This window comes from Chlorocebus sabaeus, chromosome X (genome assembly GCF_047675955.1).
Source record: "Chlorocebus sabaeus isolate Y175 chromosome X, mChlSab1.0.hap1, whole genome shotgun sequence".
NCBI lineage: Eukaryota > Metazoa > Chordata > Mammalia > Primates > Cercopithecidae > Chlorocebus > Chlorocebus sabaeus.
In genome coordinates this window covers 73537376-73551622 of record NC_132933.1, presented here as the reverse complement: position 1 = coordinate 73551622, position 14247 = coordinate 73537376, and the positions used below count along the sequence as shown (strand labels likewise).

General features: G+C 39.1%; 1 protein-coding gene across 1 annotated transcript in view; it reads right to left on the bottom strand.

Moving 5' to 3' along the window:
* Positions 1-5632, bottom strand: part of LOC140710698 (uncharacterized) — a 105215-nt gene extending 99583 nt beyond the window's left edge. Inside the window, exon 1 of the mRNA XM_073013105.1 lies at positions 5165-5632. Coding sequence (XP_072869206.1) covers positions 5165-5371 — 207 coding nt within the window. The 5' untranslated portion in view covers positions 5372-5632. The remainder of the gene's footprint in view (positions 1-5164) is intronic.
* Between the last annotated feature and the right edge of the window lie 8615 nt (positions 5633-14247).

The following is a 14247-nucleotide window of genomic DNA, read 5'->3' as shown; positions in this document are numbered from 1 at the left end:
TGTTTTTGAGATTCAGGATGCCAGAAACGGTCGGCAGCAGATTTTCCATGACTGTCCAAATTTAAAAAATTAAGGATAAACAGGGCATGATTGAGTATGTTTCTGGGGGTACCCTTCACGGGGTACCAGCTCCCCCCTTTTAATTTTGTGATAACAGTTTTTAATGACAGATGGGCTCTTTCTACTATACCTTGTCCTTGGGGATTGTAGGGAATGCCTGTGGTATGTTTAATTTGTAGGGTATTGAAGAATTGTAAAAAGGTTTTGGCTATATAACCAGGGCCATTATCTGTTTTAATTTGTTTGGGTATTCCTAAAATAGAAAAGCAGTGTAATAAATGAGCTACGACATGTTTGGTGGCCTCTCCTGTTTGGAGAGTTGCACTAATGAATCCACTATAGGTGTCTATGCATACATGGATATATTTTAGTTGACCAAATTCTAAGTGGTGGGTAACGTCCATTTGCCAAATTTCGTTGGGGATGAGTCCTCGGGGGTTAATTCCTAAATGAGGAACAGGTAAATACGTTATGCAGTTGGCGCATTGTTTAACTATTTGTCGAGCTTGTTCTCTAGTAAGTTTAAACATGAGTCTTAAGGTTTGGGCGTTTAAATGATGTAAGGCATGTGCTTTTTGCGCTTGTTGTAAATTGTCTGTAGTGACTGTGGCTATGGTTTTTGTTGCCATGTCGGCTGTTGCGTTACCTCGTGTTAAAGGTCCTGGTAATCCTGAATGTGCTCTGATATGCCCAAGAAAAAAGGGAGTAGTCCTTTTTTGAATAAGTTGTTGACATTGTAAAAATAAGTTAGCTGTGTCTGAAATATGTTTAATTTGAGGCACGGTCTCTAAGAGGGGTATTGAATGAGCCAGGTAGGTGCTGTCTGTGTAAATGTTAAGTGGCTGACAAGGAAAAGCTGATAATGCTGCAATTATAGCTTGCGATTCGACTAGCTGAGCTGATGTATAAGTGGTCTGGAATTTAACGACTACATTATTGTAGGTGTAAGCGGCAAGTCCTGTGGAAGATCCATCAGTGAAAATTAGTAATGCGTCATTGAGAGGTTCTTTATTGGTAATATGGGGAAACACAAATGCATGAAGTTTGCAAAATTGAATGAGTTTGTTAGGTGGGTAATGGTTGTCAATGGTGCCAGTGTAAGAAGCGCAAGCAATTGGCCAGGCTTCCATATTTTGTAACAGCCAATGGATGTGTGATTGAGTGTAGGGCTGTATAATGGTAGAGGGTTCTATTCCAAAGTACTTTCTACTGTTTTCTCTTCCCAAGATAATTAGATCAGCTATGGCATCATAATAAGGCAACAAAACCTTTTTAGGGGAGGAGGGCAGGTGTACCCACATAATGGGATTGCTCTGCCAGAATAAGCCAGTAGGGGTTATTGTTGTGTTAAAAATAATGAATATTAATGGCTGAGAATAATCAATACTGGTAACAAATTGTGTTGCAATGGCATATTCCACCTGTTGGAGTGCTATTAATGCTTCTTTAGTAATGGACCTGGGGGATTTTGGATTAGAGTCTCCTCTTAATATATCGAAAAGAGGTTTTAACTCTCCTGTAGTGAGTTTTAAGTATGGCCGAAGCCAATTTATGTCTCCCAGTAATTTTTGGAAATCATTTAAAGTTTTTAAATGATCACGATGTATAATGGCCTTTTGATTAATGATTTTAGGTCCATTAATTTGAAAACCAAGATAGGTGTATGGATCTTGTAGTTGTGCCTTTTCTGGGGCTATTTGTAGTCCGACTGCTGTTAACTCTTGTTTGAGTTGGGCAAAGCACTGTAAGACTTGTTCGCCAATTTCCCCTGCTATTAAAATATCATCCATATAGTGTATAATATATATTTGTGTCCATGTTTTTCTGACTGGCTCTATAGCAGCAGCTACATATTTTTGACACAAGGTAGGACTATTGGCCATACCCTGAGGTAAGACTTTCCATTGATAGCGCTTCATTGGTTGTTTAAAATTTGTAGATGGAAGACTAAAGGCAAATCTTTTTTGGTCAGCAGGGTGAAGGGGAATTGTAAAAAAGCAGTCTTTAAGGTCAATAATGATTTTAAAATATTTTTGAGGAATCACAACTGGTGAAGGCAATCCTGGTTGTAAGGCACCCATAAGGATCATAGTGATATTTACCACCCTTAAATCTTGTAAGAGTCTCCATTTGCCAGACTTCTTTTTAATAACAAAAATAGGTGTATTCCAAGGAGAATTACTTTCCACAATATGTCCCGCTATCAGTTGTTCCTGCACTAACTGTCGGGCAGCACTTAGTTTATCATTGAGTAAAGGCCACTGATCAACCCAAATGGGCTCATCTGACTTCCAAGTAATGGGGTCAGCACACCTTTGGGGTGCAGGTATGTCAGTGGCCTGAGCTAAAAATTTCCAAACCCCTTTTTATCAAGTTGTCCTGAAACCAGTATAGGCTGTGGAATACCGTTTTCTCCTTTTCCAAGACCTTTACCAGGGGTGTATCCTTGAGTTAACATTTGTGCAGTAACTATATCATTTGGACTACACATTATAATTTTCATTTGAGAGAGCAGATCTCGCCCCCAAAGGTTAACAGGTAGGTAGGTAAGGGATGACAAATGGCTTAATAAGGCCTGAATTGTTTTCTTTATCTGTCCATGTTAGGTACTTAGAACTTTGTTTAGGATTACTGCTTTGTCCAATTCCTCTCAAGTGAGTTAAAGTCTCTGTAGTAGACCAATGAGAGGGCCAATCTTCCTGTTTAATGATAGTTACATCAGCCCCTGTGTCTATTAGTCCAGTGAATGCCTTCCCGTCTAACCATAAGGTTAGAGAGGGTTTTTGATTTGTAATTGGTTGCACCCAATATATGTCTGATGATCCGAAACCTTTTATATTTCTATTAGAGTGTTGAATATTATTATTTGTTTTGACCAAAGGTAGCAGGATTAACTGAGCTATTCTAACTCCTTGAGGGACAGTAATAATACTATCAATAGCTCTGGCCATAATTTTAATTTCTCCTTCATAATCATTATCGATAACTCCAGGGAGGACTTGTAAGCCTCTCATGGTGACACTACTTCTTCCCAAAAGCAGCCCAAGAGCGTTAGGTGGTAAAGGTCCATATATTCCAGTATTTAAGGTCTGTGGTCCCATTTCAGGTGTTAGTACTGTGTGGGAGGTGGAACTGAGGTCCAGCCCTGCACTTCCTGGGGTTGCTCTACTAAGTTTTGAAATGGATTGCTGTTGCTGGCTGGAACAAAGCTGACTGCCCCATATGCTTGTTTCGGGGCCTGAGGCTGGCCCCTCATCCCGTTTCCCTGCCTAGGGGATAAAGGATTTCCTTGACTGTCAGTTTTAGATTTACATTCGTTTGCCCAGTGCCTTCCTCTTTTACACCTTGGGCAAAGGCCTGGAATTTTTGCTTCTGGATTTTTATTTTGGTTTTCATGGCAATCTTTTGCACAGTGTCCCCTTTTACCGCATCTAAAACATCCCCCTTTATCTCTACCTTTGTTAACAAGGAAGTCTCTTACTGTTTGGCCGCTAAAAGCGGCGGCCATTGCTAGGCCTTGTTGATATGAGGGCCCAATATCTGAACAAAGGCGAATGTATCCTGTTAAATCTGTTTTCTTTCGATAAGGTCTGATTGCCGCTTGGCAGGCGGGGTTAGCGTTTTCATAAGCTAACTGTTTAACATAATCTACACCCGTTTCTGCATTTCCAAAGATTCTACCTGCCGTGGTCATAAGTCTATGCACAAAGTCTGAAAATGGCTCATCGGGTCCTTGTTTAACTGCTGTGAGCGAGGCCCCCGGATCTCCTTTAACGGGAAGTTTTCTCCAGGCTTTTGTAGCAGCAGCCTGGATTTGTGAGAACAGTCCAGGATCATATTGCATTTGGGCCTGAGTGTCTGCATAATTACCTAAACCAGTTAACATATCAAAATCCCAACCATTTCCTGCCTGTTGATTTCTTTTAGCCGTGTCTCTACAATTTTCAAAGAACTCTGACTTCCAAATTAAATGGTCTCCCCCAGAAAGGACTGCCCTAACTAAGGTATTCCAGTCTGTAGGAGTGAGCCAATTCTCAGCTACAGATTCCACTATAGCAAGAGTATATGGAGCAGTAGCCCCATACTGAGAGGCAGCAGTCTTTAACTCTTTTATAATAGTAAAGTCAAATCCAGCATGATGCCTCCAAGCCTGTCCCCGTTCATCTATGGTTTCAGTGACCGGAAAAACGTCTTTGGGGGAGGAGTCTTCTCTATGTCGGCTAGCAACTAACCCCCCTTTTGGAACATGTTGTCCAGGCCGCTGAGGTGGGTGCAAGGAACCCTCCATAGCGTCTGAGTTGGGTATTTTTTCATTTCCTGTCTTTAGCTTTTGGAGCCTAATTATCAATGATTGATGTAACTCTTCAAGTTTAATTTGTTCCTCTAGTTGAGCAATTTTTTGTTTTAATTCTTCTTTGGGATCTATTGCTGCCATAACAATGGGCGCAGAAGCCTCATTATGTGTCTTATTATATGGGGGCGGGCGTGAAGTAAAGGGAGGCAAATCAGGGTTGTGATATTTAGCTGCCTCTTCCTCTAAATCATCCCAATTTATGTCTGATTGATTAGGCTTATTAATTTCCTCCTCTTTTTGAAGCATCTGTAAAATTGGGTATTTTTTTGGTTTGTTTTCGCGTGGCATTTCTTTATCTGTTACAGAAGGAGACTTGATTTCCTCATGATCGCTTTCGAGGGAAATGAGATCCTCCTCCATATCTTGCGGAGGCTTTGTAAGGTTAGAGCGGGAGCTAACCTTTAAAATATGCTCTGTCTGAGCGACCGCAGCCATGACTTGCGGATCGGCCTCCTTCTTATCTATTAAATCTCTAATGAGGTTCCAATAAGAGAAGGCCGTCACAGGAATTTTTTCTGGCCCAAAAGTATTATAATAGTCCTGAAGACAATCCCCTACTCTACGCCATCTTTTAATATCAATAGTTCCTTCCTGTGGGAACCAAGGGCAAGTGTCTTTTACAAAATCAAAAAATTTAAACAAATCATTACCTTTAACCTTTACTCCTCGTATCTTTAAAGCCTCTTTTAATTGTCCTACATAGATCTGATGTTGGCTTAATTCTTGTCCCATTTCGGACGTGTCACTTACCTTCGATTCTGACACGGCAGGTTCCCGCGGTGATCGGAAGAGTTCACTTTCTTTTGTCTTCGTTAGCGGTCGACCGTCCTTTGGCGTCCTCTTCCTCACGGAGTCCCTCGTTTCCAGGTCCCTGTTCGGGCGCCACGTATCCCGGCCCGCGGGATCGTCGAAGCAGGCCCTGGAGGAGGGAGTGGGAATTTGGGGAACAAGAGACATGAGAAATGGAGACAAGACAGTGCTCTGATCAAGTCTCGTTTAATGGCAGTAATGCAGTGCCTTATATACACTTGGAGAGGAAGGGGTTGGGCCAAGGCGGAAATGATCTCATTTCAGAGGGCGCGGCCAGGCAGGTTTCGGTTTCAACGGTCGGTCGTCATGTTGCGCCTGCGCTAGGAAGTAACCATTTTGCTACGAAGTAACAATTTTCGCGTGCGCGGGAAAGATGGGTGAAGAAGAAGCAAGAAGAGCGCCATCTTGTGTGAGGTATTTAATACAGGGAAAAAGACAAATCTGGGAAGGAGGTGAGAGGTGGAAATGAATAGAGCTCAGGCGTCTAATCATCAATAATTACTCGCTATGGCCGGGGCGCGCAGCTCTGGACATTAGCATCCTTTCCAATGCTTCCCGCTCCAGTATTTGCAACTGATAGTATTGTCTGTATTATCCTATAATGATATTCTCCATGTCTATTTAAGCACATACTTGTATAGGGTCTTTTTAAAAATCTGCTTTTATTATTTAGAGTTCTCAAAAGAAACAGAACCAATTGTGTGTGTGTGTGTGTGTGTGTGTGTAAAAAGAGACAGAAACAGACAGAGGCATACATGAAAGGTGAGAGAGAGAGGGTGAAATAAATTTTAAAGAATTGGCTCACACAATCTTCTAAAGCAAGATGGTGAAATTGGAGGTGCCTGACTCTTGCTTCTCCCATTGACAAGCCGAATAAACATCCACACATAGATACATTTCTTCTGAGAGATATTAGAAACTAGTTAAGAGGCTCCTACAAAACAGGCAACTGAGAAAATATCCACATCAAAATGAGTAAAAGAGTTGAAACACACTCTTATCACAAATCCCATCTCAGACCCAATAACTTACAATCTGGGGAGAATCCCCAACTCACTGTTTCTCTCTAAGAAACAATCCCCAACTCACTGTTTCTCTCTAAGGGTTTGGACCATACATGTAGCTTTCCAACTTTTATAGTTTCTACCCAAAGTTTGGTTACTAAAAATCACCTAGCTATGAAAGCAGAAAAGGTTCATCATTTATGAGTCTCCTGAAACCACAAAAAAAAAAGAAGTGATTTTTGACAGATGCATAAAAAGTTTCAGTGACTATTCCCCCAAGCTCAGTGTGGAGCAAATATAAAATTGTACCCAGCTCCTATTTCTCCCTGGAAGAGATTTGTCTACACACTTTCCCAGCTGCTGCCTGAGAATCAAACTTTTAATAAGGCTGCATATAGAAGTCAACAAGACCTACAAACAAGTGACCTGAATGAACACACATGGCTATGTGGGCACTTCCCAAGTCTTCTACCCCGGACTCACTGCAGAGATAAAACAAGATCTTCAACTTTTGTCTGAAAGACATTTTTTTGCACATTTATTCAATGCCAAAACATGTATGGCTCCCAGCCAAAAGACTGGATGCTAAATCGCCTAGTTCTGGGAGCTGATGAAGCTCTGCATTTGTGAGTCACCTTGGATCACAGAAAACAAAGAGTTGGTTTCAAATAGGCACAGAGAGAAGACAGAGCAATATGGTAGAATAGAAAGCTCCACTGATTGTCCCCATGCCCCCAGCAAGGAACCTCAGTTAACAACTATCTACATGGAGGGGGGAACACTTTTATAAGAAGCAAAATCAGGAGAAATATTATATCTCACTGAAGAAGGCACTGAAAAGATAGAAAAAACAGTTCTGTATCCCCAACACTACCCCAACTCAACTTTGGCAGCTATGGTGTGGTGCAGAGAGTGACTCTGGGAGCTAGGGGAAGGAGAACACAGCCAATGTGAGGCATTAAACTCAATGCTGTCCTTTTAGAGCAGAAAGGAAAACTGGGCCAAACTCAGCTGATGCCCATACACAAGACAATATTTAAAGCTGCCTTTATGGAAATCACCTAGTCCTGGCGACATCAATCACCTGCTAACTGAAGAACCCATGAGTCCAGAATAACCAGCAGCAATACCCAGGTGTTATAGAGAAGGTCTTAGGAGAGCCTCTGAGACTTGTTGGTTTCAGGTGAGACTCAGTACCTTACCAACTGTGGTGGCGATAATGCAAAATTCCTTCTGCTTGAGAAAAGCACAGAGGAATGTAAAAGGTACTTTGTCTTGCACCTTAAATTAAGTACCAGCCTGGCCAAAATGGGGTAGGCTCTTGAAGATCCCAATTCCAGGACTTGACTCTGGATAAAATTACTGAACTTGCCCTGGGACAAAGGAGAGCACACTGCCCTAGAAGGTGAATCTAAGACCAGGTAGCATTCACAACAAGTTGACTTCAGAGACACTGGGCCATAAGGAAACATCAGTGGTAGTCTGACAGTACTCCTCATGTCCTCAGATGTCGGTGGCTAAAAGGTGAGGCTCCTCTGCCTTTGGAAAAAGAAAGGAATAGTGGGAAGGACTGCATTTGTGATCTGAGTGCCAGCCCAGCCACAATAAAATAGAACATCGGGTTGACTTCTAAGGTTTTTGACCTATCCAGGAGCTTGGGAACCTCGCCGCCCTGAAGGTAAAGACACAAGGGTGACTGGCTTTCTCACCTGCTGCTTGTAGAGCCTCAGGGCCTTGCGTGAACATAAGAAGTAGCCAGGGAGTATTTAAAGCAGGTCTTGAGTGAGACCAGTGCTGTGCTGGCTTCGGGTCTGACCCAGTGTAGTCCTAGTGGTGGTGTCCGCAAGGATAATTCCTATGTTCATGAAAGCAGGTATAGTTTATATCACAACACCAAAATTCTTTCAAATATCTGGAAAGCCTTCCCAGAAAATAATGGCTACAAACAAGCCCGGACAGTGAAAACTATAATAAATACCTAACTCTTCAATGCATACAGACCGAAGAACATCTACTAGTATTCAAGGAAAACATGACGTCATTAGATGAACTAAATAAGGCACCAGGGACCAATCCTGGAGAAATGGAGATATGTGACCTTGCAGAGAATTCAAAATAACTGTTGAGAAAATGCAAGGAAATGTAAAATAATAGAGAGAACAAATTCAGAATTCTATCAGGTAAATTTAACAAAGACATTAAAATAATTTAAAAGAATCAAACAGAGATTCTGGAGCTGAAAAAATGCAATTGGCATACTGAAGAATACACTAGAGAATTTTAATACCAGAATTAAGAAAGCAGAAGAATTAGTGAATTTGAAAGCCAGCTATTTCAAATTACACAGTCAGAGGAGACAAAAGAAAAGAGAATAAAAAACAGTAAAGCATACTTATAGGATCTATAAAAATATCCTCCAAAGGGCAAATTTAAGAGTTGCTGTCCTTATAGTGGAAGTAAAAAAATAGATAGGAGTAGAGAGTTTATTCAAAGGGAGAGGATCAGAGAACTTCTCAAACCTAAAGAAAGGTATCAATATCCAACTACAAGAAGGTTATAGAACACCAAGCAGATTTAACCCAAAGAAGACTACCTCAAGATATTTAATAATCCAACTCCCAAAGCTTAAGGATGAAGAAAGTATCTTAAAAGCAACTTGAAAAAAAAAAAAAAAAAAAAAAAAAGAAAAAGAAACAATGTACAATGGAGCTCCAATACATCTGGCAGCAGAATTTTCAGTGGAAACCTTACAGGTGAGGAGAAAGTGGCTTGACATATTTAAAGTGCTGAAGCAAACAAATATTTTATCCTAGAATAGTATATCCAATTAAGTTATTCTTCAAACATGAAGGATTAATAAAGACTTTTCTAGAGAAACAAAAGCTGAGAGACTGCATCAATACCAGATTCATCCTACAAGAAATGCTAAAGGGAGTACTTCAACCAGAAAGAAAATGACATTAACGAGCAATAAATAATCATCTGAAGGTATAAAACTCACTGGCAATAGTAACTACACAGAAAAAACACAGAATATTATAACACTGTAATGGTGGTGTGTAAACTACTCTTATCCTAAGTAGAAAGACTAAATGACAAATCAATAAAAATAATAGCTACAACAACTTTTGAAGAGATAGTCAGTACAAAAAGATATGTAAGTAGAAATTTAAAAAAAGTTAAAAAGCGGAGTGGGAGAAGCAAAGAGAAGGCACAGAGTTTTTATTAGTTTTTTTGTTTCTTTGTTTATGTAAATAATGTTGTTATCAGATTAAAATAATGAGTTAAAATATTCACGAGCCTCGTGGTAACCTCAAACGAAAGAAACATGCAATAGAGATACAAAAAGTAAAAATTAAAGAAAACTAAATTATATTACCAGAGAAAATCAACCTTACTAGAGGAAGACAGGAAGGGAAGAAAGAAAAAATAGAAGATCATAGAACAACCAGAAAAAATAATAAAATTGCAGGAGTAAGTTCTTATTTATAAATAATAACACTGAATGTAAATGAACTAAACTCTCCAATCAAAAGACAGTAAATGGCTGAATATAAAAAAGAACAAGACCCATTGATCTGTTCCCTGAAAGAAATGCACTTCGCCTATAAAGATACACATAGATGGAAAATGAAGAGATGAAAAAACAGATTTCATGCTAACGGAAACCAAAAAGCAGGAGTAGCCACACTTACATCAGACAAAATAAGTTTCAAGGAAAAAATTTGAAAAAAAAAAAAAACAAGGAATGACACAATATAATGAAATAAGTGTCGATTCAGTCAGAAAATACAACAATTTTAAATATAAATGCACCCAGTACTGGAGCAAACAGACACAAAAAGGAAATACTATTAGAGCTAAAGAGAGATATAGCCTTCAATACAATATAGCTGAAAACTTCAACACTTCACTTTCAGCATTGGGCATATCTTCCAGACAGAAAATCAACAACAACAAAAAAATCAGGCTTAGTTTGCATAATAAACCAAACAGATCTAACAGATATTTACAGAACATTTCATTCAAGAGCTCTAAAATACACATTGCTTTTCTCAGCACATGGATTATTCTCAAGGATAGACTATATGTTCAGTCACAGAAAAGTCATACAACATACAGAAAGTTGAAATAGCATCAAATATCTCCTCTGATCACAATGGAATAAAACTAGAAATTCAAAACAAGAATAATTTTGAAACTATACGAATGCACGGAAATTAAATAATGTGCTCCTGAATGGTCAGTGGGTCAATAAAGAAATTAAGAAGGAAATTAAAAAGTTCTTGAAACAAATGGTAATGGAAACACAAGATACAATAACCTACGGGATATGGCAAAAGCAATACTAAGAGGGAAGTTTATAGCTATTAGTGCCTAGATCAAGGAATAGGAAAAACCTAAAAAAAAAAAAAAAAAAGAAAAAAAGAAAGAAAGAAAGAAAGAAAAATCTAACAGTGAATTTTAAAGAACTAGAAAAGCAAAAGCAAACCAAACCCAACATTCATAGGAAAAAGAAATAATAAATATCAGACAAGAAATAAATGAAATTGAAATGAAAATAGTACAAAAGATCAACAAAACAAAAAAGCGTGTTTTGAAGAGTTAAACAAATTTGACAAGTCATTAGTGAGACTAAGAAAAAAAGGAAAGAAGATCCAAATAAATAAAATCAGAAATGAAAATGGAGGCATTGATAGTGAAGAAATTCAAAGGATTATTAGTGGCTACTGTGAGAAACTATATTTCAATAAGTTGGAACATCTAGAATCAATGAACAAATTCCTAGATACATACAACCTACAAAGATTGAACCAGGAAGAAATCCAAAACCTGAACAGACCAATAACAAGTAATGAGATCAAAGGTGTAATAAAATGTCTCCAAGTAAATAAAACCTTGGAACCTGATCACTTCGTTGCTGAATTCTACCAAACGTTGCAAGAAGAATGAATAGCAATCCTACTCAAACAATTCAAAAAACTATAGGAAGAGAAAATACTTGCAAACTCATTTTATGAGGCTAGTATTACCCCAATACCAAACCCAGGTGAGGATATATCTGAAAAGAAAACTAGAGGACAATATTTCTGATGCATATTGATGCAGCAATTCTCAACAAAATAATAGCAAACAGAATTCAATAATACATTTTAAATATCATTTATCATGACCAAGTGGAATTTATTCTTGAGAAGCAAATATTGATCAAATTATACATATAAATCAAATTGATACAACATATCAAAAGAATGAAGGATAAAATCCATATATTCGTTTAAATTGATGCTGAAAAAGAATTTCATGAAATTCATCATCGCTTAATAAAAACCTTAAAAAAAACTGGTAGTAGAAGGAACTTATCTAAACACAATAAATGCCAAATATGACAAACCCACAACTAGTATCATACTAAATGGGGAAAATTGAAAGCTTTTTCTCTAAGATCTGAAACATGACAAGGATGCTCACTGTCACCACTGTTATTTAACATAGTACTGGAAGTCCCAGGTAGAGCAATCAGACAAGAGAAAGATATAAAGGGGATCCAAATTGGAAAGAAAGAAGTCAAATTATCTTTGTATGTAGATGATATGAACTTCTATTTGAAAAAAAAAGTACAAAGATTCCACCAAAAGCTATTCCAACTGATAAACAAATTCAAAGTTGCATGATACAAAATTAACATGCAAAATTCTGTAGCTTTTCTATATAACAGCAGTAATCAATGTAAAATAGAAATAAAAAAGTCATAGCCACACATAGATTAAATACCAAGAATTAACAAAACAAGTGAAAGAGCTCTATAATGAAAACTATAAAACACTGATGAAGGAAATTGAATAGGACACACAAAAAAAGAAAAATATTTTATGTTCATGGATTGGAAGAATCAATATTGTTAAAATGTTAACACTGCCCAAAGTAGATTCAGTGGAATCTCCATCAATATATCAATGACATTCTTCACATAAATAGAAAAAATTTCAAAAACTTATATGGAATCACAAAAGACCCAGAATAGCTAAAGCTATTTTAAGCAAAAATAACAACACTGGATGAATCACATTGCCTGACTGCAAACTATACTACAGAGGTATAGTAATCAAAACTGCATGATACTGGCATAAAAACAGACATATAGACCATTTGAACAGAATAGACAATCCAGAAACAAATCCATGCACCTAAAGGGAGCTCATCTTTGAAAAATTTTCCAAGAACACACAATGGGGAAAAGAAAGTCACCTCAGTAAACGGTGCTGGGAAAAGTGAATATCCAGATGCAGAAGAATGAAACTAGACCCATATCTGTCACCATATACAAAAATCAAATCAAAATGGTTTAAAGACTTAAATCAGGCTCTCGGGTCCAAGATGGCCAAATAGGAACAGTTCCAGTCTACAGCTCCTAACGTGAGCGACACAGAAGACAGGTGATTTCTGCATTTCCAACTGAGCTACTTGGTTCATCTCACTGGGGCTTGTTGTACAGTGGGTGCAGCCCATGGAGTGTGAGCCCAAGGAGGGCAGGGCATTGGCTCACCTGGGAAGCACAAGGGCTTGGGGAATTCCCTTTCCTAGCCAAGAGAAGCCGTGACAGATGGTACCTGGAAAATTGGGACACTCCCACCCTAATACTGTGGTTTTCCAATGGTCTTAGCAAATGGCAGACTAGGAGATTATATCCCGTGCCTGGCTCAGAGGGTCCTATGCCTATGGAGCTTCACTTATTGTTAGCACAGCAGTCTGAGATCGAACTGCAAAGTGGCAGTGAGGCTGGGGGAGGGGCATCAGCCATTGCTGAGGCTTGAGTAGGCAGACAAAGTGGCTGGGAAACTCAAACTGGTTAGAGCTCAATGCAGCTCATGGAGGCCTGCCTGCCTCTGTGGACTCCACCTCTGGGGGCAGGGCATAGCTGAACAAAAGGCAGCAGAAACTTCTGCAGACTTAAACGTTCCTGTCTGACAGTTTTGAAGAAAGTAGTGTTTCACCCAGCATGGAGTTTGAGATCTGCGAACGGACAGAATGCCTCCTCAAGTGGGTCACTGACCCCCAGTAGCCTAACTGGGAGACATCTCCCAGTAGGGACCGACTGACACCTCATACAGCCAGGTGCCCCTCTGAGACAAAGCTTCCAGAGGAAGGATCAGGCAGCAACATTTGCTGTTATACAATATTTGCTGTTCTGCAGCCTCCACTGGGGTGATACCCAGACAAACAGGATCTGGAGTGGACCTCCAGCAAATGCCAACAGGCCTGCAGCTGAGGGTCCTGACTGTTAGAAGGAAAACTACCAAACAGAAAGGAATAGCATCAACACCAACAAAAAGGACATCTACACCAAAACCCCATGTGTACATCACCACCATCAAAGACCAAAGGTAGATAAAACCACAAATATGGGGAGAAACCAAAGCAGAGAAGCTGAAAATTCTAAAAATCAGGGCACCTCTTCTCCTCCAAAGGAACACAGCTCCTTGCCAGCAACAGAACAAAGCTGGACAGAGAATGACTTTGACGAGTTGATGGAAGTAGGCTTCAGATGGTCGGTAATAACAAACTTCTCCGAGCTAAAGAAGGGCGTTCAAACCCATCGCGATGAAGCTAAAAACCTTGAAAAATGATTAGATGAATGACTAACTATAATAAACAGCACAGAGAAGACCTTAAATGACCTGATGGAGATGAAAACTGTGGCACAAGAACTACATGATGCATGCACAAGTTTCATTAGCCGATTCGATCAAGTGGAAGAAAGGATATCAGTGATTGAAGATCAAATGAATGAAATGAAGCAAGAAGAGAAGTTTCGAGGAAAAAGAAATAAACAAAGACTCCAAGAAATATGGGACTATGTGAAAAGACCAAATCTACGTCTGATTGGTGTACTTAAAAGTCACAAGGAGAATGGAACTAAGTTGGAAAACACTCTTCAGGATATTGTCCAGGAGAACTTCCCCAACCTAGCAAAGCAGGCCAATATTCGAATTCAGGAAATACAGAGAATGCCACAAA